The following is a 22,337-nucleotide window of genomic DNA, read 5'->3' as shown; positions in this document are numbered from 1 at the left end:
TTCTATAAAGCTTTGGTTAAGCTCCAACTGGAATACAGTGTCCTGTGCTGGTCACCAAACTTCAGGAAAGATGTGAAAGTCCTTGAGCTGTTACAAGGGAGATTTACCAGAATGGTTCTATGTATGGGGGGTTTTAATTACCTCAGGGAATGGGTGGCATCAGTTAATCATAAATGTGGTTAATGGTGGATTGAGGACACAAGACAAGTTGTGGTATATCTTTGTTCAAGCAGAAGAGTCAAACTGACCCAAACAAAGAGCAACCATGTAGAATTACAGTATATTATTATTAGTTTATTTTGAAAAATAATTCATTATCTGAACACAAATGATTGGCTTTTAGAAAGAAGATCAAGCTGTCAGAAATTCCAGCTAGTAGAGAATTCCAGTTGGAAGAGTGCCACATAGCACAAAGTTTATTGTCCCAAGTATTAGGAAGCAAACAGTTGCAGCTTTTACACAAAACCTCTCAGCATAAATGATTGGTTTGCTTGTGAAATGGTCTTGGAATTATAAACCACTGTGCTGAACCTCACTGGCACAGAACAGTTACATCTCAAACACACAGGATCACAGTGGCTTGCTGTTCATATGGATGTAAGAATTGAAGTTGATTCCAAAGATTGAAGGATGGGGAATACATTTTTATACATATACAATCTAGTCTCATATTGTTCATTAGAGATAATGAGAACTGTAGCACAGCTTAGAGTTCATTTGCTAACTTGTCTCACTAAAGTCACTGCTCAGGTGCTCCTTGTTGGAAAGTTTAGGTCTTAGAAGTCAATTAGAGGCTAATTATTTTATGTTGGAAATGTTCCAGATGGGCAGCTGCTTGGCTCCTCTCTTCTGCTCAATAACCTCTCTGGGTTATCGCCAGGATAGAGGAAAGCAATGGGAAATAATTGAACTGTCTTCTCTTTAAATATATTTAATGTCAAAATAATAAGACTGTTCAGCTGAACTTTTGAATTTTATACAAAATTTGAGCAGTTGGGAATGTGATGACTTATCAAAACTTTGATACAAATGGCCAGGAGTGGAGAAGGCGGCACGGGTATTATAAATCAATGAGCAATTCAAGCAAAGAAAACAAATCAAAAATAATGAAATAATCTAAAACAACATTTAAAAACTACAACGAGATGAAATCATCATGCTCAGTACTGGCATGTCACATTATTAACTTTTAGTCAATATTTCTAAAAATTGAACACAAACAAGCTGTTTAGATGGCTGCCGCAAATTAAATAAGTTGTGGTATTAAGACTACAAACAAACATAGGAAGGGTACTTACAATCATTTGCGGAATTCACACATCTCACTATCTAAAAGAGCAGAAACCTATAGTCTATAGAGTTTGCAGACTGTTGTTTCCATGTTTCATGCTGGACAAAATGGAAGTTTTGAATTTGTTAGCCACTATCAACTTCACATTGTACCATCTTGGACTCCCCTATCCAAAATAGACTGGGTGGTCCTCAGAAGTATTAAACCAGTCTCACATGAACAAAATTAGTTTCAGGAATGGCATCTTTATGACCCCAGGAGACCACAGATCCATCAGGACAAGTTAGGCAGAATGAGAATCAGACTCTGACATAAACTATGAGTCATTAGGCAGCCGAAGTACTTAACCCGTTCCAATATCAAAACTTGCTTGAAGATCAACCTCCCAGGTATCAAACTACAAGAAACCTCGCAATGTGGCTTGAGATCCAGAAGTCCTACCATCCTCTGGATTTCCACATGGTTTTGTGCATGGTAGGTCATGTTTAACCAATCAATTAGAGTTTTTAAAGGTGGTTATCAGGAAAGTGGATGAAGAGAAGGCAGTGGATGTTGTCTACATGGACTGCAGTAAGGCATCTGACAAGGTCCCGCATGGGTGGTTCGTTAGAAAGGTTCAGTCACTCGGTATACATGGAGAGGTAGTAAATTGGATTAGACATTGGCTCAATGGAAGAAGCCAGAGAGTGGTTGTGGAGGATTGCTTCTCTGAGTGGAGGCCTGTGACTAGTGATGTGCCACAGGGATCAGTGCTGGGTCCATTGTTGTTTGTCATTGATATCAATGATCTGGATGATAATGTGGGAAATTGGATCAGCATATTTGCTGATAAAAAGATTGGAGGTGTAGTGGACAGTTAGGAAGGTTTTCAAAGCTTGCAGAGGGATTTGGACCAGCTAGAAAAATGGGTTAAAAAATGGCAGATGGAGTTTAATGCAGACAAGTGTGAGGTATTGCACTTTGGAAGGTCAAACCAAGGTAGAACATACAAGGTAAATTGTAGGACACTGAAGAGTGCAATAGAACAAAGGGATAGAACATAGAACACTACAGCACAAACAGGCCCTTCGGCCCACTAGTTGCACCGATCACATCAATACCTACCAATCCACAGACCTATCTATAACCCCCAATCCCATATACTCATCAGAAGTCTTTTAAAAGACCCTAGCGAGTTCACCTCCACCACCACTGACGGCAGCCGATTCCATTCACTCACCACCCTGAGTGAAAAACTTACCCCTAACATCACCTCTGTACTTGCTTCCCTGCACCTTAAATCTGTGTCCTCTCATAGCGACCATTTCAACCTGGGGAAATAGCCTCTGAGAATCCACCCTATCTATTCCTCTCAACATTTTATAAACCTCTATCAGGTCGCCTCTCAACCTTCGTCTCTCCAGGGAGAAGAGTCCCAGCTCCCTCAACCTATCAGGATCTGGGAATACAGATACATAATTCCCTAAAAGTGGTGTCACGGGTACATAGGGTCGTGAAGAGTGCTTTTGGAACACTGGCCTTTGTAAATCAAAGTACTGAATATAAGAGTTGGAATGTTATGGTGAGGTTGTATAAGACATTGGTGAGGCCGAATTTAGAGTATTGTGTGCAGTTTTGGTCACCTAATTACAGGAAGGATATTAATAAGGTTGAAAAAGTGCAGAGAAGGTTTACAAGGATGCTGCCGGGTCTCGAGAAACTGAGTTACAGAGAAAGGTTGAATAAGAACATAAGAACATAAGAACATAAGAAATAGGAGCAGGAGTAGGCCATCTAGCCCTTCGAGCCTGCCCCGCCGTTCAATAAGATCATGGCTGATCTGTTGTGGCTCAGTTCCACTTTCCCGCCCTCTCCCCATAACCCTTAATCCCCTCTCTTATCAAGAACCCATCAACCTGCTTCTTAAAAATATTTAGCGAGGCAGCCTCCACCACTTCAACGGGCAGAGAATTCCAGAGATTCACCACCCTTTGAGTGAAGAAGTTCCTCCTCAACTCCGTTCTAAACCGCCTCCCCTTTATCTTGAGGCTGTGCCCCCTAGTCCTACTGTCTTTTTTGAGCGGGAAGAGTCTCTCCACCTCTATCCTATCCATCCCATTCATCATCTTATACGTCTCAATGAGATCTCCCCTCATTCTTCTAAACTCTAACGAGTACAAGCCTAGTTTATTCAGCCTCTCCTCATAGCTCAATCCCCTCAACTCCAGTATCAGCCTAGTAAACCTCCTCTGCACTCCCTCCAGGGCCAAAATATCCTTGCGCAGGTGCGGCGCCCAAAACTGCACACAGTACTCCAGCTGCGGCCTCACCAATGCCCTATACAGCTGCAGCAAGACCTCCCTACTTTTATATTCAATCCCCCTCGCTATGAAGGCCAGCATCCCATTCGCCTTCCTGACCACCTGCTGCACCTGCAAGCTGGGTTTTTGCGACTCATGCACAAGGACCCCGAGGTCCCTCTGCACCGTCGCCTGCTGCAGTTTTTCGCCACGTAAGTAATAGTCCTTCCTACCATTCTTCCTACCAAAGTGGACCACCTCACACTTGCCAACATTAAATTCCATTTGGTTAGGACTTTATTCCCTGGAGCGTAGAAGAATGGGGGGAGATTTGATAGGGGTGTATAAAATTATGATGGGTGTAGATAGAGTGCATGCAAGCAGGCTTTTTCCACTGAGGCTAGGGGAGAAAAAAACTGGAGGACATGGGTTAAAGGTGAAGGGGGAAAAGTTTAAAGGGAATATTGGGGGGGGGGCTTCTTCACAAGAGAATGGTGGGAGTGTGGAATGAGCTGCCAGATGAAGTGGTAAATGCAGGCTCACTTTTAACATTTAAAAAAAACTTGGACAGGTGCATGGATGAGAGGGCTGTGGAGGGATATGGTCCAGATGCAGGTAAATGGGACTAGGCAGAAAAATGGTTTAGCACAGCCGAGAAGAGCCAAAGGGCCTGTTTCTGTGCTGTGGTGTTCTAAGGTTCTACAGTTCTAAGTGACTGTACCATGCAGCTGATGCCCTGCACCTTGGAGCTCATGCTCTCAGCCATGGAGATCCTGAGCTGAACCACAAAGTGGACACCCCCTGCCATGAAATGCAGGTCCTGCACTAAGATCTCCATGGTGGGCGCCTCATTACAGTGTTGGCCTCATTGCATTGGAGTGATGACCCCATCTGCTAAGACAGAAGCGGTGGTGGTGGGGGATATGTTTGAAATCCATGAAGTGGCAAAGTGAAAAATCACTGTGGAGATGTGAAGGGTGTGTGAAGGGGTGCAGTAGGAGTCATAAGGAGATAATCTTATTCTGGCTGCTTGAAGGTGATCATTCATTTTCTTGAGGCAGCGTTGTCTATCTCTTGTGCAGCAAGCAGACACTATAGCAACCACTGTCTCCCAGGTGAGGTTGATGACGTTGGTAGGTGTAGGAACGCAGGTAGAGTGTGTTACACCTCTGCTCCATCCATCCAAGAGTTTGGTCAGGCTTTCCTCCAAGAATCTTGGTGCTGGCATTCTGGCAACCGTCCCCTTGACTAGACTTGGAACAACTACAGGGGTTACTGGCGAGGCGTTTAAAACAAGAGCACCAATAATTGCAGAGTTTAAGTTTTCCCGTGGTGAGTAAATGAGAGGCTTGTCGCCGCAGACGTGGTGTGAATCACATTTTGTTAAATGAAGCTCAATATTTGGTGAGTTTTTCTGCCTTCAGCACCGGTGGAGTTTTCCACCAGAACGGACACTTTGAAAAAATGTGGTACAATTCAGCCCATTGACTATGGGTACTGAGACATTCTGTTTGTTATAAAATGTTGGTGTTAATGACATTTGGTGCAGCAAGATATTATATTGGGATATAAAAACATGTGACACCACAGGAAACGGATATTAATACAATATAAAAGAGCATAGGATACTACAGAGACACAGGCAAAGTAGAGGGAAGAGCAGTTTTAAATGTGCCAGGGAATTTAGAAAGCTGCAAAAGTTAATTGCCATCTAAAAGAAGATATACATTGAAGCCAATTAAGATCATCAAGCAGGTAGAGCACAAGCATAAAAGAAGGGATCTATCACAAACACCTCTGAGTATGATGAAGTCAAAGGAAATACATTATCAAGTCAATTAAGAACAACATAAAAAAAGTTTCTATCATCACAAATAGGAATTCCTGCAATTGGAGTGAAGCTACAGAATCACTACTCGAAAATGTGCTGCTACAAATGTTTTTTCAGCCACTGGGTAAATTTTAAAGCCAGAAAAGCATGCGACAAGTTGTTCATCAGTACAAATACTGTTAGTCCCATCAAGTGAATCTCTGCACTGGTAGCATCAATCCAACATTCTCTCATTTTACCGCTAAATTCACTTCAAAATATCATGCAATCTAATTAGAATTAATTTATATCTAGTTTCATATGGATTGCCTTTGTTGTTGGACACAGTCATATGTTTGTCCTACAGGTGTGTATAAAAACAAGATCTTTCTTTAACAGGATTAACAACACAGAAAACACAGGGCGAAGCCCTAAACAAATGACCGAGGTACTTGCATACGGATATTTTGATGAACATAAGAACGTAAGCAATAGGAGCAGGAGTAGGCCATGTAGCCCTTCGAGCCTGCCCCGCCATTCAATAAGATCATGGCTGATCTGTCGTGGCTCAGTTCCACTTTCCCGCCCTCTCCCCATAACCCTTAATCCCCTCTCTTACCAAAAACCCATCAACCCACGTCTTAAAAATATTTAGCGAGGTAGCCTCCACCACTTCAATGGGCAGAGAATTCCAGAAATTCACCACCCTTTGAGTGAAGAAGTTCCTCCTCAACTCCGTTCTAAACCGCCCCCCCTTTATCTTGAGGCTGTGCCCCCTAGTCCTACTATCCTTTCTGAGCGGGAAGAGTCTCTCCACCTCTATTCTATCCATCCCATTCATCATCTTATATGTCTCAATGAGATCTCCCCTCATTCTTCTAAACTCTAACGAGTACAAGCCTAGTTTATTCAGCCTCTCCTCATAGCTCAACCCCCTCAACTCCGGTATCAGCCTAATAAACCTCTTCTGCACTCCCTCCAAGGCCAAAATATCCTTGCGTAAGTACGGCGCCCAAAACTGCACACAGTACTCCAGCTGCGGCTTCACCAATGTCCTATACAGCCGCAGTAAGACCTCCCTACTTTTATATTCAAAGAATATATGCAAAGAATATGCAAAGAAAAGAACGCTGGTTTCAGGGATTAGGAACACTGTACTAAATGGTCAGTCATGTATCTTCTCGATTTATCATTCTCCATCTACCAATGATAAAAGAACTTGCTTGAAAAGAATTTAAGGATGGACAACCTCTAAATTGTTCTGTGCAGCATTTATTGAAGGTGAGTATTGCTCTATATGCTGCATTAGAGGGGTATGAGGAAATACTCAGCACAATGTGACATGTGCAGAGGTAAAGCAGTTGAAAAAAAGTGAACAAATGTAAAATTCTATCACTGCTGGCAATTTGAAAAAGAAAAGAGTTAATGTTTCAGGTCAGTATTTTTTCATCAATTTAGTTGAGAGATCATCTAGCTGAAAAGTTAATTCTGTTTCTCCCCACAGATGTTGCCAGAATTGCTCAGCATTTCCAGCAATTTTTTTAAATTAAATATTTTGTGGCATCCAGTATGGTTGCTGTCAGGGGAACAGGACTGCAGGAGATTTTTGCTGTCAGTTAATACATTTCCTAACCTGAAGTGCATTCCATAAACTCTGGCTATAAGTGTTCTTAATTTTATAAAAAAATTTTGCCAATATGGTAGCAATAGTTCAAATAAAAAATAACTGGATGGGAATCAGTGATGTATTGAAGCTGCAACAGGCTTTGCCTGAATGAGAAAGGCACAGGTTTGCTGCTATTTCCCACACAATGGGGTCATGGGCTTTGCCATGACAATGTGGGAAGATGCTGAACAGTTTCCAAGCACTTTCCCACAAGGTGAAAGGAAAATTAAAAATAGAATCACGCAGGATATAGCACAGCATTGTCACCCAGTGATTGTACTGGGTGGGAACAAGGCACAATGCAGCTAGGGTTTTTTTTTGAAATTAAAAAAATGAATGCTGTCATTGCAAAGTGAATGCATCAAGATGAATCAAGTTGGAAAAAAGAGAAAGCCTGCTCTTTTGATGTACCCTTTTGATTTGTTGACCTTTTATGGCATTTGGAAACCAACAAATGGAGAAGAAATTTATCACATTTAATCTTAAAAAGTCACCTGTCGTTTAAGCCTGTTCTAAAGCTAGATTGGCTACATGATCAAGACCACTTAATAAAATGAATGAAATATGCAATTTCTGAAATAACAAGATAATTTGTGCCAAAACCAAGCGCTAAACTAATTTGATTGGCCCTGAGATAATTCCTTTACTCTGTGAAACAATATTCATTTATTTTCAAACACAATGGTACAGCTCTCAACTATAATTCACTGAAAATGGGCCACAGTACAAATTAAACACATTTGAAACCAAGATTAAAAATATGCAAGGATATAAGCCATAGATCTTGAAATTCCTTCTACTCATTAATTTATTTGTCTTTGCAAATAAATGTCAATTTGTGTTGTCCTGTTCATAGTCCTTTCCATCAGAGAGTTTTTTTTTCCACAGTAATTGTGAACGCAAAAACAAAAGGTTAAAAAATGCGAGAAATCTGAATTAAAAATTCAAAATAGAATTAACACACAACAGGAGGTCATACAGTCTGCAAAGAGAAAGGATGGGTCAGAATTGTTCCAAGGAAGGTATTAAACTCAGAACAGTAAGCTATATTTTCTTGTTACAACTGTGATTGCAACGCAAGTCCATAGCAGATTCAGTCCTCTATCACAAACACACTCACTCTCTCTGTGGGTCAACCCACAGAACATGGACTGCAGCGATTCAAGAAAGCAGCTCACCACCTCCAGGGCAACTAGGAATGGGCAACAAACGCTGGCCAGCTAGCGACGCCCATGTCCCACAAATGAATAAAAAAATTAAAAACACACATGCATATATACTGTTTAAAAAAAGTTCAACACGCAAAATGTTGCAATGAATTAATTCCAATGATAAATACTTGTTAATTTAAACAAATAAGTTGATCAATTTACTCAACATGTCCTGAAGCCATTTCTGTTAATTGCATCCTACTTTTGATATCAGCAGTCTCACTGTGCAGACTTACACCTCTGAAAATAATAGTCACTTTTGATATAAATATAAATTTGAGTTCCAATGAATAATACATATAAAGCTAAACATTTAGCATCCTAAAGTAAAACAAAAAAATGCAAGATCACACGATGGCACTCAAATATCTAGACCAAAACTCGTATTGAATAAAATATGCAGAATAAGTTTTAACTAGCATTTTCAAATTTACCATTTTTATCAGATTAACAAATCAAAGCATGGCATTTCAAACACAGGAAGTATGCATCTCAGTGAACAGGCACAATGTTTAATTCATATAAATTACATTAATATTTCCATTTGAACTACCTCTATGCTATTCGCTAGAAAGCCATTAGTTATAAAATGCATTAATATGTACAGCAACTGCTGGTAAATCTGCCATAAAGTTGACTTCTCAAGAATTGGCTCCGAAACGACAGTATCATTCATCACTGGCCAAGTCTCCCAGAACCACAAAACCATAATGTGTACCCAACAAGCCCAGCAGAATGGGACCTGACAGTTATCTTCTTTGAGAATTAATCATGAATGGGAAAGCAATAATCTCCTGGTCAAAAGCATCTTGTCTAAAGCTAAACATTACCCAGCTAATGTGGTAATATTTTTCACGTTTCCAAGTTCACAAGAAACCACCTGTTGTGTCTTCAAATGTTTCTCAGCGGAACAATAATCTTTGACCTTGAATGTATAAAGGAATTGCAGGCAATTTTCACTTTGTGGCAAGATCTGATCTTACACTTATAACTTTCCCATGTCATTAACCAATGCAAATCCATAATTAATATTTCATGCCCACACAGCTAATTGTCAGATTTAGCTATTACACACATATTGCAAAATCAACAAGATTTGAAATATCTTACTGCTTTTGATTTTTTTAAAATCATTTTAATATTGGAATTATAACCAAAACCACTGCCACTGAACATACTGTGCTGAGGAACAGTTGAGACGTATAAAGTGAAACACATATGTTGGAGGGTGCTAAGGGAAACAATATATCAAGATGTTTCATAACATAATTCACAAGAACTGGTTATCAACATTATTCAAACAGAGGTGCAAGTATTTAAGCAGGTGGCATGGTGGTTAGCACTGCTGCCTCACAGCATCAGGGACCTGGGTCTGATTCCAGACTTGGGTGACTGTGGAATTTGCACATTCTCCCCTTGTCTGCGTGAATTTCCTCTGGGTGCTCCGGTTTCCTCCCAGAGTCCAAAGATATGCAGGTTAGGTGGGCTGGTCATACTAAATCGCTCCTTAGTCCAAAGATGTGTAGGGGGATTAGCATGGAAAATACTTGAGGTTACAGGAATAGGAACTGGGTGGGATCTTTTATCAGGGAGTTGATGCAGACTCGATTTGCCAAATGGCCTCCTTCTGCACTGTAGAGATTCAATGATTCAGGAGCTTCTGGCTGACGTTACATAGCATGTACTAACCTCAGACCAGTAGCTATATGTGTTACATGGATCAGTTCAAATTGCACTACCAATGCCACCTCATCATAGGCATTGAACATAATAACAATGAGATTCTTGAGCACCCTTGAGTCTAGAATTCCAAAAAAACACTTTCGTTTGCCAAATACATCACCGAATGCAAAGGGGCACATACAGGTTGGGCAATGAAATACACAGTAATATAAGAAAAGAAACCCAGCAGTTATAAATTGAGGAAAACGCAAGCACACAATTTTTTCCAACAGTAGAAAACCAGGATATAAATGAGTGCCAAACGAAAGGATCAGTTAAGCAACAGGAATGGGAGTTCAAAGGAAGTTTTCATGGGAAGGCCAAAATATAACACTTTGGCTTGAACTTGATTGAAATATCAGTAATAATTCTGGTCTTTGATCGCCATCACTGCTTAATACTTGCGTTCATAAAAAGGTTCAAATCATACAGGTATTCATTTAATATGTGGGTTGGAAGGGGGATTGAAAAGGTAGGATAGAGTACATATTCTTGATAAAGAAGCAGTCTGTGCCACATGCAGCAAGACCTGGACAACAACCATCTATAACAAGTGAGCACCTCCCCTTGATGTTCAATGGCATTACCATTGCCAAACTTCCCATTGTTAACATCTTCAGGGTCACCTTTAGGACTAGAAGCTTGACCGGACCAGTCATATAAATACAGCAATTTAAAGCTACAAGAATAGGTCAGAAACTGGATATTTTACATCAAGTGACTCACCTTCCATCTATCCTCTATGAAGCACAAGTCAACTGTGTGACAGAATATACTTAATTTGCTTGGATCAACGCAGCTCCAACAAAAACAGCTCAACATCATGCAGAAAACAGCTTGCTGGAATTGACACCACATTCACCACCTGAGACATTTATTCCTTCATCACTGTGTACCATGTCTCCTGGATAGCAGCTACAAGATGCTACTCACCAAGACTTCTTTGACAGTACCACCAAAACCCACAACCTCTTATGCCTAGAAAGAAACTAGTATCAAGCACACCAGAACACCACCATCTGCAAGATCCCCTCAAAGTCACAGACCATTCTGACTCGAGACTATATTGCCATTCCTTCACTATGTTGAGTCAAAATCTTGGGCCTTCCTCTTTAAATAGCATGGTAGGAGTACCTCAGCCATATGGACTATCAAAATTTGATGTTTACCACTATCTTCTCAAGGGTAATTCAGATTAGGTAATAAACGTTAAACTTTCAACAACGCAGAAATCCCATGAATGAATAAAGAAAATTCTGTATGACACAACCTAACACTTTGAGATGTTGTACTTGCAAATTTAAGTTGTTATGCTAATTGAAGTCATAAATCATTCTTCCAGAAGTATAATACGCATGATAATATTAACTCTCAGACAGCTAAACTCAATTTTAAGCTTTCATGTCCTTGGCTTCTAAAGGCTGTCATTGCTAGTTAAACTTTGATGATACTTATGCTCCCTCTTCTGGTACATGTGTTTTTCTGCTTTGTCGGAATGAAAAAATCATAGATAGTGCAACGTTTTCCACTGACAAACATCAGCTTTCAGATTAACCCAAAATCAAAATCACGCACCCATATCCAAAATCTCCAATCAACAGTCATTTTTTATACTACATCAATTTGTCTCATGAGAACACATTCTTCAACAGTTATATGTTCCAAGAAGCCAGCTTTCCTTAAACTGACTTATCCAATAAAAAATGGTGATATATGGAAATTATCCCCATGATTTGAAGAACAACATTTAAGACAGTTGTGCTGACTTCCAGCAACAGTCACTGAATAAAATATAATCCTTGCATTTAGAAAGCACCTTTCACAATCTCAAGATGTGCCAAAGCACTTCATATCCAATTAAGTAATTTTGAGTAATTGTTGCAACTTTGGAAAACTACAGTTGTATTTGTATCCAGCAGTGTCACACAAATGGCAATGAAAAAAAAATCAGATGATGGCCAAATCATACCATCGCTAGTTTGTCAGAACCAGAGAAATAACTGACGATGCATATCAGGACCTTGTGGGAAGTCTTGGCATGCAGACCCATGTAGGAACTGCCCAGGAAGTTTCAACTTCTGATGAGCAATTCCCCTGCTCCCCTGGACCCTCTATGAATATCTCCAGTTCTGATCCAGAGTCAAAGATTTAGAACAGATCTGTTGTATATACCTGGAGACGTACCCAATAAATATTAGACTGGTTAAAGCTCATCTAATATCTGGCTGGCCACACAACTGAGCCTCCAATCATCCCTTTGATGCCTGGCCATGCCACTAACCTAAGCCAAGTACCCTGCTCCCCACTGGATTCAATCCAATTATCTCCAAGTCAATTGCCACCTCATCCACGCTACCTATCACCCATTCACCTTGCCATTAACATTCATTCACTAACATTCAAACTGAACCTTTACACTTACTATACAGCAACTAGCCCACAAAAGGAGGCTTGTCCTGTCCTCCTCCAATTCTATGCCATTTCAATAGAGCTCTCAAAGTTGGGCTCTTAATGGCTGAGTAGAAATCTGAAGCGATGTCCAGTCAGGGAATTTTCAATAGCAGGAGCAATCCAATAATCGTGGTTTTGGTCTGTTTACTTAAGGTATAGTATAAGGAGGCAGCATAGAGGTTTAGTAGGATGATCCTGGGAATAACAGGGACTGCTATATGAGGAAAAATTGGACAGGTTGGATCTGTACTACTTGGAGTTCAGAAGTATGAGAGGTGATATGATTGAAACATATTGGATGTTTAGAGTTAGACAGGGTAAATGTTGTGAGGATGTTTCCATACAGGCGAGACAAAACTTTGTCTGAAATTTCATTGTTGAATATGGAAGTCTTTAATCCCATTTGGTGCTATTCATGTGATTATGAATTGCGAATCAATCAAAATTCATGAAACGGCAAAATATTGCAATGCTAGAAATTTGAAATTAAGACAAAAATGCTGAAATTATTCAACAGGTCAAGGTGCATCCATGGAATGAGAAACAGAATTAACGGGTCAATTTTATGAGCCCATTCGTGTTGGCACAACTTCCACAATGGCCACTAAATCTCGCGCAAGAGCCATAATAGAGTTGGCACCGGTGAAATCTCACGATGTTACGCTGCTGGTTTTCAAAAACAAAAAACAGTCATAATAACCTCACCAGGGCCCCAACAGAGTGTCACAAGATTTGGTGAGAAAACCTGTGTTGCTCAGAAGTTTTCAGTCAGAACCCAAAACTTGGCCTTTTCTTTTGGATAATCCCACGCAACATTTCAAGTTTCCCTTTCCAGAGATGCCCCCTGACCTGATGAAGAATTTCAGCAATTTTAATATTGTATGAAATTGGTGTGAAGCTTTTGATCAAATGCATCTATCAGTTTGTTTGCAGAATCACCTTACTGTGTGACAAAATAACTCAAGCTGAATCAAAATTGATAAAAACCTTCAATAATGTAATGTAATTTGCCTGCCATGTATCAAAACTCTTGTGCTTAATCTAAAAACTGCTTAAATCTTGAAACTGCCAAAAATCCTTCGTGAGAACTTGTGCACTGTACCGCTGGTACTTAGTACAGAAAAGACACTCAAGTCGAATATCCTTTATCCCCAAACCCTCAAGACCGACTGCATTTCAGATTTCGGAAAATTTTGGTTTTTGAATATTGCATATCAGCCTACTTATATTAGTACAGCCTAAGTTTAGGAGAACTGAAGCACATAAAGTGGCTAGAAAAATAAGATGTACTACTGAATACTAAATGCAGGGTACCTGTAAGTTCCCACTCATGGCACCATCTGTCATAAGTGTTCAGCAACTTAATACTATTGTGGTCTTTTATTTTCAGATAATAGAACTAAAAATCACTTATTTCTCACTGATATAACTCACACCACCACCCCTGCAGCATAAATTTATGTTGTGCATTACCAAATATTACTAAGTAATAGAACTGTGTGTTTTTAATTTTCCACCTCATGCAATCTTGATTTTTTTGAGCAGTAGTTGAGAGAAAGCAAATGCTAGATAAGGTCCAGTGCTACACACTGAAAGAGAGGGGAAAATGGAGAATTGTACAATTGGTATGCGGTTAAATGTTGATTGAAGTGATAACGGTAGAAATCTGGAACCAGTTTGTCCTTACGATTGCATACATGGGAAGTGAAAAAACATGAAATTATCACTTAAAAGGAAAGAAAACTCATTTCAAAAGATGCAAAATGAGATAAAATGAAACTAGAGGAAGAATGCCACACTAAAAAATTTTGCTCTGAATGATGCTTTTCATGTAATACATTGTATACAAAATCTATGTGAATTAAGTTTAAATTATCCAGACATCCAGGTACGTCATCTTAACAAGTGCATCACGTTGGAAAAGCTGCCTTTTTTAAAAAACTGCCAAGAAGGTGTTTAACTGATGTCTCAACTGTGTTTCTTCCCCAGTATTTTTAAACGCCACCCCTCAATTCCGAAGTACGCTTAGGTACAGTTCCACTTGAGCAGTTCACCCTCTGGTACATTTGATATTTGTAATTTATTATCTTTGATATTTAGAGTCTGAAGTTTATTTGACTGCAAGGCTTATCACAACAAAGTCCCAGCTTGTATAGTATCCACATAGCAACAGAAGGCACCTCTGGATACCAAGCATAGGAGCATCGAAACAGGAGGAGGCCAATCAGCACATTGAATGACGGAGCAGATTCAATACGATCATAGCTGATCAGTCGTAGGAACTCTAAACAACCTCCTCTCTTGCATTTGTAATGCTTGTAACATCTCCACATCTGAAATCTGTTAATTCTGTCACAAAGCCTGGAAGTTTCTGTACGTAAAAGGACATTTATACGATAAGGTCACTCGTCCAGGAGGGATGCTCCCATTAAAATTCTTACACCAAAATTACAACAAAGTAAAATTGTCCAACCACTAAATATCCAATACATTCGCAGCGGTCTACAAAATGTAAAGCAGGAGTTAGTTCAAAAAAACAAGCATTATCTTCGAGAGCTAATGCTATGGCAACACAAGATGGCAGCAGCACCTCCACTGGTGAAGAAATATCCCAATGATTAATCAATATTTCTATTGAAAGAAACTTAGCCAAATATTGTTAAATTTTAAAAGTGAGTAGCAACTGATTCAATGCTATTATTGGCAAAACTGAGTTCTGGCACAGCAAGCAACAGGAAGGTTAGAATGAGAATAGGAGAAAGAGATCGTGTTGCAATTATACAGAGCTTTGGTAGGGCAACAGCTGGAGAACTATGTCCAGTTTTTGTCCCCTTACCCAAAGCAGGCAATACAAAGACTGATTCCTGGTATACAGGGTTGTCCTGTGGAAGATGTTAAACGGAACAGGCCTATGATCATTAGGTTTTGGGAGGATGAAAGCAGATCTCACTGAAACATAAAGGATTTTGAGTAGGCTTAGCTTGGGAGATACTGATTATCTCTTTCCCTTGGCTCGAGAGTCTAGAAATAGTGATCACAATTTCAGGATGAGGGATCAGTCATTTAGGTCTGAAACGAGAAGCAATTTCTTCACTCTAAGGGTTGTGAACACTTGGAATTCTCTCGCTCAATGGGTTGTGGATGCTCAGTTGGTGAATATTTTCAATGATTTTGGGCACAAATGGAATAGAGTGATGGGGAGATTGGATGGAAAAGTGGAGTTAATGTAAAAGTTCTGCCATAATCTTATCGAATGGCAGGGTAGACCCACTGGGTTGTATGGCCTACTCGTGTTCCTATTTCTCATGTCATGGAGGACTTATCTGGCTTTGTGCCACTAATTTAACATGTGAACACATTCTACTTGCTCGTTTTAAAACTACTTTAAACCTGCATCAAATACAGCCTTATATTCCTAAGCAGCAAAGCTTCAGGTTTAATCAGCAAAAGCACTTTTTGAGGGGAATAAAATATTTAATCGAATGTTTACAACTGCCCTCATAAACAATGCCAAAAGAAATCAACGTTTATCAACAAGTGCACAAGTGCCTCCTCTTTGCTGAGTCTTTGTGCAGTTGTTCCTACGCAACGGAAGCAAGTGAACATACTGCCCTGCATTGAAGCTGTCTATTGAACTGCTGTGGCAAACAAGGAAAGTGGTGTGTGTGTGTGTGTGTGTGTGTGTTGCATGACATCTGCAGTTTTCCAACAATAATCCATTTCTAGATCCAGGTTTAATTCCAATTTTAGAATTCACTTGTCATAGGCAATTATCAAAATTAAAATCAAGCTGAACCTCAAAATAAGATAGCTTAACAAATACAGCAATCCTTTAAATAGAATTGCCAAAAGATTGAAAAGAAAATCATGCTCAGAATGCCACTATTTACAGGACCTTATATTTTGATCAAATGAACAATCATGACACAACAATGCAGAGGTTCATGCCTCCAGTTTATTATACAGTACAATAGTACTGTACAATTAAAACTGACGTTAACAAAATCTGGCCAGCTGATGGATCCAGCTATGTTTGTATTAAATAGCTTCAAGTAAGTGGCTTTCTCAGGACAACTGGGAATAGCATGAAATATCAACTTTACGAGCGACACCCAAGAAGAAATCCTGTAAAAAAAACTGAACAGATTTCAACTCAGTGGGAACATGTTGCGTCAACAATTAAAATTTCATTGAGAAATGACAAACTCTCAGTGTATAAAAGGACTGAATCAGGTGGAGATATTTCAGAATAAAGCCTTTTTTTATTCCTGCAAGGAATTGTTTACGGACAAATGTTGGAGTGATTATACTTTAACCATAAATTTCTTCCACTTCTTCATCAGAAGCCACTGAAGATTGATTTTGCCATAAATGTCATACTTAATACAAAAATTAGAAAGTGCAATATGACTGTTTATTTTCCTGAAAAGGATAGCCCACCTAACTCACTTGTGAAGTAAAAATCAATTCCCCACTTCCATGTGGGGACTTTCATGTGGGAACATGAACTTTCTTCATGTTCCCAACTAGCATCAGAATATTATTTAGGTTTCTGTCATATGATGAGGACCTCTGTTACCTTCAAGTGACTTTGTTCTGAACACATTTTCTCTATTATTTCCCCACTCCCAAGTTGTTCTCACTGCTGAGTAAACCCTTCGTTAACATGATGTAATGTCACCATAATCTCTAAAATAGTGTGGGCGATATCTTTTTCATTCAACATGTATAAAAATTCACACTGTTTATCTGCGATACATTTCAGGTTTCAATTTATTGAACTACTGAGCAATTTCAGATTGCTTCTACTTTTCTTTAACTTAAAATCGATGTTTAAAATAGATATTTAAATTGAATAGAAATTAAATACTGAGCCGTTAACCTAATTACCAAAACAAACATTATGCAATGGCAAAAAGTCAATCATTTTAAAATTTTAAAGCAAACAACTTGAGGATATGTTTCTGATGATAAACGAGAGATTTTACTTCCTGTTCTGAATAAAAGATCTTTTTTTCATTTGTCTGCGACCCCGAGAAAGCTACCTGTCCTGAAATTATACACCAACAAGTTCAAGCTTCTATATCTGGCCTTCTAATAGCACAACGTTTGTGCAACTGATAAACTAAGACAGTAACTTTTGCTTCACGAACAGGGATGGGCAACAAATGCTGGCCAGCCAGCAACACCCATGTCCTACAAGTGAATAAAAAAAAGCAATATTGTTGCAAAAATAAAAATCCAGCTCAATGCAGATGACATGAATTAATTCATGCGGTGCCCATGATTAAAATCTGTCATAACTACAAGCATTTTACTCAAGAAAACCTTACTTCTTATCAGAAATGCTATATCAAAAAAAACTGACCATCCGCTGAAAGATAAGATTTGAAAGCAGTTCTCCAGAACAACTTAGGTTGATGAGACGCTGATATTGTAACTCAGCCAGTCTTGAAATTTTGACATACCAGTTTGTTTTCTTGCATGTAGATTCTCTGTAGCCTCGGGCAACCCTGTGCCAATGCTATCATGCCTTCATCTGTGATCTTGTAACATTGACCAAAATGGATATCCAAGACATCTGGACATTTCTGTCCCAGCTGTAACAAAAATTGTTTGCAAATTGTTTATTAAAGTTTTTTTCAAACAAGTAACACTTGTACCTTGTACTCTTCTATGTACCTCACACGTTAAATTATTTTGCTATACTAGTCAATATCTCCATCACTCATTCTCTACTTTTTCCACTCAACACCCATCTTAGTCCAAATTCTCCTTTTGACATAGCATCCATTTTTATCTAATCACGTCACTGTGAAGCATCTTAGGACTTTATTTTTGGCATTCAAGGTATATATTATAAATCATATAACATTATATAAATAAAAGTTATTGTTGAAAAGTTAACATTAAGCAATATTGAATTGAATTTTACATTTTGTGTGTGTAAAAATATTATTTTTTTAAAAGACGAGTACAATCTTGTTATAGCCTTAAAATCACATTATAAGTACAAATACAACATTTTGCACTCGAATCGCTGGGCATGCTTAAATTTCTACGATTTAGTTAATGACAAGGAGGATCTCTGAACTCTCTAGATGACAATATATATGTATGGCCTGTCTGTTCTTGGTAACATAGAATATATGTCTAAATAAGTTAAATATGCATGTGCTTATGTTTCTTGAATTATATGCCTTCAATTACACAGTATTTTCATGGCAGCCCTACCACTAACTTCAGAAGTAACAGTTTTATAAGATCACAGCTCAGACAATATTAAACAATATCAGGCAAAAATAAACAAATTCCCATTTAAGCTAGTGAAGTAGCAATAAAAGGACTTCTAGCAGACAGCCCTGCAACAAGAGAAAAAGAACTGAAAACCTTTTCTTACAACAACAGAGGTTGTGATTTAAAAAAAACATTTCTTAATGGTACACTAACATCACTACAGTGTGTACCATCCACAAGATGCACTGCAGCAACCCACCAAGGCTCCTTATATTGCACCTTCTAAACAAATAATTGCTACCATCTAGAAGGACAAGAGAACATAAGAACATAAGAACACAAGAACATAAGAAATAGGAGCAGGAGTAGGCCATGTAGCCCTTCAAGCCTGCCCCGCCATTCAATAAGATCATGGCTGATCTGTCGTGGCTCAGTTCTACATTCCCGCCCTCTCCCCATAACCCTTAATCCCCTCTCTTATCAAAAACCCATCAACCCGCGTCTTAAAAATATTTAGCGAGGCAGCCTCCACCACTTCAACGGGCAGAGAATTCCAGAGATTCACCACCCTTTGAGTGAAGAAGTTCCTCCTCAACTCCGTTCTAAACCGCCCCCCCTTTATACGTTGAACACCATCACCCGGAAGTTCCCCGCCAAACCATGCACCATCCTGATTTGGAAATGTATCACTGTTCCTTCACTGTTGCTTGATTAAAATCCTGGAACTCCCTCCCTAACAGCATTGTGGGTGTACCAATACAACACGGACTCCAACGGTTCGAGAAGGAAGTTCACTACCACTTTCTCAAGGGTGGTTATGGATGGGCAATAAATTCTGGCCTAGCCAATGATGTCCATATCCAATGAATTCATTGAAAAAAAAAATCGAAGACACTTCACAGGGGAGCATTATCAAACAAACTTTGACACTAGCCACATAATGAGAAGATAGTGTACTGATATGGAACTTCTGATGCATAAAGTGAGCTGAAAAATGATATGACAATTGCCAAACCTTTCAAGAGGCATCACCCCAAAGCTATTTTTCTTCTGGACAACTGACATTTTTGAGTATAGGTGAAATAATTAGACGTAAAATATTCAACTTATATGGAACATTTCCACTTAATGACCAAGAAAGAAACAAAAGAAACACGTTTGAGAACAACAGCACTTTACACGTCAAAGTGGTGTTAAGTAAATGATTCAACAGGAATCGATGTAGCACCTTTATATCCTTCCTTGGGAAAACAGCGTGTGACAGGGGCGCATATCCTTGTCAGTCTCTAACAAATTGCCTTCGTACCGACTTTCAGGGATATACATCTTAAGTGTTTCATGTTTTCTAGTAAATTAATTAGTTGAAGTCTGTCTGATGGTAAACAAGGGTCGACTAAATTAATCCCACAAACCAATGGTCAGTTACATTTCCCCAAAGTGGCAGGATTGAAGTTTATTTTCAACTTTGTAATGAATATATAGCACAGTTTCCATCACCAGATATTTCAGTGACAGACATTATCTCACCACTTCCAAGTTTCTAAATATGGCTCTCTAACAGACATCACAAAGTATTTCCAAAGAGATTTGTACACCCATAAAAGGAAAAATAATTCCAAATATACATTTTCAATAGGCTTTGATGCCTCCAGTAAGAGATCACAGTCATGATGTTGCATTAGAAAGGAGTAGGATTACTAGGGGGCATAGGTTTAATCAATTATTAGGGGGCATACATTTCAGGTGCAAGAGGCAAGCTTTAATGGAGATGTACGAGGCAAGTTTTTTTTATACAGAGGGCGGTGGATTCTTGGAATGCGCTGCCGGGGAAGGTAGCGGAAACAGAAACAATAGTGAGTTTTAAGGGACTTCTGACAAATACATGAATAGGATGGGAATAGAGGGATATGATCCCCGGAAGGGTAGGGGGTTTTAGTTCAGTCAGGCAGCACGATTGGTGCAAGTTTGGAGGGCCACAGGGCCTGTTCCTGTGCTATAATTTTCTTTGTTCTTTGATAGCAAAACAGTTCTCACATTGACTCACAACAAACAGGTTGAGAGTTCAAACACCATGATGGCAAGCTGTGAAACAGAATTCAATAAACCTGGTAATTGTGGTGAAGCACAATAAAAGTAATCTTGACAGTTGCTGAATTGTTATAGACACTCAACTGATTCACCATTTCAGTGTTGGAAATCTGACCTACACTTAACTCATGCCCACACTGTGCGATTGCCTTCATAGCAACCAAGTGCAGACAATAAATGTTAGTGTTCCAGAATCATCCTAAAATAGCTGAAAAACAATCTTGTAATACAGGGGGAGGCCATTCAACAAACAGTGGGTTGTTCCAGCAGCGCCATTCCTGCTGGTCGGAATGGCGTGAACTTGCACCTAATTCTCCACTTGAAGCCTCATTAATTATGCACGAGCAAACATTTCTCCTCATCACCTGGCGGGCAGGAGCAAATTCGCTCCGCTATCGTCAGCTAGCAGGTTCAAAAATTCAGGAACAGTGTGTAAACACCAGTCCAGCGCACTCATCTCATTCTCTCCTGCCCATCAATCTTCATGGGATCATGCAGGATGTCCAGAACCCAAGGGCGAAAGGCTAGCACCCTCAAGAAACCTGTACCTGACCTAACCACAAGCCCTCTAGGCCTTGACTCCAGGTATCTGAGTGAGAGGCATGTCCTTTACCCATGGAAAGACTCCAGGAAGCATACACCAACTTCACATCTCTAGCCTTGAAGGCTGTTGCTCAGGAGGTCAATGCAACTGGCAGCCATGCAAGAAGCATCACATAGTCCAAGAAGCAGATGAACAATTTCATCCTCTCCACCAGGCTAAGTCCTCTCTTAGCTCCTTCCACTATCAAACCCTCTTCATGACAACATGTACTTAACTAGCTCTTTTCACAGATCTCACATACACATTAGCGAGGGTGACATCTTCTCTCATGAATACTTTCACATCACCACAAGCCCATCCATCGTGTTGCTGCTCACACTCGATCCTCTGGACCCTCTGGAGAGGCTCACATCTTTGTACAGCAAGACTGTGAAGGGAACAGCAAACTGTGATCATGCCAGACACCTCTTTGGTGCATATTGCAGATTTTGGCATCTGAACTACCTCTTCACAAATTCTGTGGTGCACTCCATGAGGGAACATGTGGAGCTGTGAGCAGCATTGTACCCACCCTTAACACGAGTCTGAAGGTGAAACGCTGTGGTTATCAGCTACTATTTAAGTGGGTAACCTTTCCACCAGCAATTATCCCTACAAAATTTGTGACCCAGTTATTGTTATGGTGGATATTCACACTCTCTCATTGAGCCCATCAGATGTGAGGTGACCAAGTCCCCGGAGGACTTCCACCCACTCCATCTGGAGTCTGCATTTCCAGTAGACAATCTGGTATACCTTTGACCACCTTGTCTGTGAACATTTCATGCTGCCTTGTTGGGAACCAGTTTCTCATCCCTCAGTCTTCCCTCTGCCTTTCATCATTTGTTCATTCTTTGCACCCTTTCTCTCTCCACTCTCTTGTACTGTCTTTCTTCGACATTGCCCCTCCCTTGTCTTAGTCTCACTCTAGGACTTCAGCACAACAATCTAGTATGACATTCCAGTGCAGCTCTCAGCGCAACCAGAGATGACATCATT

The 22,337-nt window shown here is 39.7% G+C and overlaps 1 protein-coding gene across 4 annotated transcripts in view; it reads right to left on the bottom strand.

Annotated features, from left to right (window-relative positions):
• fbxl17 (F-box and leucine-rich repeat protein 17) overlaps positions 1–22,337 on the bottom strand; it is a 753,967-nt gene that overhangs the window by 677,039 nt on the left and 54,591 nt on the right. For all 4 annotated transcript variants that reach the window (XM_080189041.1, XM_080189042.1, XM_080189040.1 and 1 more), the window contains exon 5: positions 17,899–18,030. In XM_080189041.1, coding sequence (XP_080045167.1) covers positions 17,899–18,030 — 132 coding nt within the window. The remainder of the gene's footprint in view (positions 1–17,898; positions 18,031–22,337) is intronic.

This window comes from Carcharhinus amblyrhynchos, chromosome 5 (assembly GCF_965287045.1).
Source record: "Carcharhinus amblyrhynchos chromosome 5, sCarAmb.v2.hapA, whole genome shotgun sequence".
NCBI lineage: Eukaryota > Metazoa > Chordata > Chondrichthyes > Carcharhiniformes > Carcharhinidae > Carcharhinus > Carcharhinus amblyrhynchos.
Note: the sequence above shows the minus strand (reverse complement) of the source record. Positions and strands in the feature narration are given on the sequence as shown.